A 721-nucleotide genomic window follows, 5' to 3' on the forward strand; every position below is an offset into this window, starting at 1 on the left:
TTTATTATTACGACGAATCACATATGGTCCCACTCACCGGTTTCTGATCTTCTTTGGCGAATTTGATACCCTCCTTAAAAAGTGGTTTTCCTCATACATACACCCTACCCTGGCTACCTGAGCGGATGCGTTTTGTATATATCCTTCCGGATCGACTCCTACACCATTAGTGGTTCTCTTAACCTTGTTTCTGACACCGTTAATAAAATGATATTAACACCAACACGCCATACACTAGTTCATTTAAGACTGCTCCTCTCACATTAAACTCTGGTAATGTTTATATTAAAGCATCTAATGCACACAATGATGGTACTGCTAGCTACGATATGCCGATTTACATGGAATCATCAAATGCAACGCCCATTGGTTTTGGATTACAACTGAGCAACGCCACAAATGCAACCTCGACTACTAACGCATACTTTGGAATTACAACTACCAATGATTTGGTTCTGATGACTGCAGAAACACGAAGACTTACAATAACTTCGACTGGTAGTGTTGGTATCGGAATTGGATCACCAAACGCTCCTTTGCAAGTAGCTGGATCCAACACATCTATCACGGTTAAACCAATTAGCACTATCTCATATAGTTATGATGTAGCGTCCAACGCGTGGGCAAATCGTAGTGGCTGGCCTTTTACTCTAACAAACGTCCCAGCTTCTTTTGGTGGTAATATTTACATTCAAGCTGGTATATGGGCTACGTCTGATCG

At 41.3% G+C, this 721-nt stretch overlaps 1 protein-coding gene across 1 annotated transcript; it reads left to right on the plus strand.

Annotated features, from left to right (window-relative positions):
* Window positions 1–329: 329 nt before the first annotated feature.
* PHALS_04732 (uncharacterized protein) lies at window positions 330–699 on the plus strand (the record flags this gene model as incomplete). The annotated part of the gene is made up of 1 exon (XM_024718564.1): window positions 330–699. A coding segment is annotated over one exon (370 nt), but the record flags the coding sequence as incomplete, so codon positions are not given.
* Window positions 700–721: the final 22 nt, after the last annotated feature.

The sequence above is a fragment of the Plasmopara halstedii genome (genome assembly GCF_900000015.1).
Source record: "Plasmopara halstedii genome assembly, contig: Scaffold_2671, whole genome shotgun sequence".
NCBI lineage: Eukaryota > Oomycota > Peronosporomycetes > Peronosporales > Peronosporaceae > Plasmopara > Plasmopara halstedii.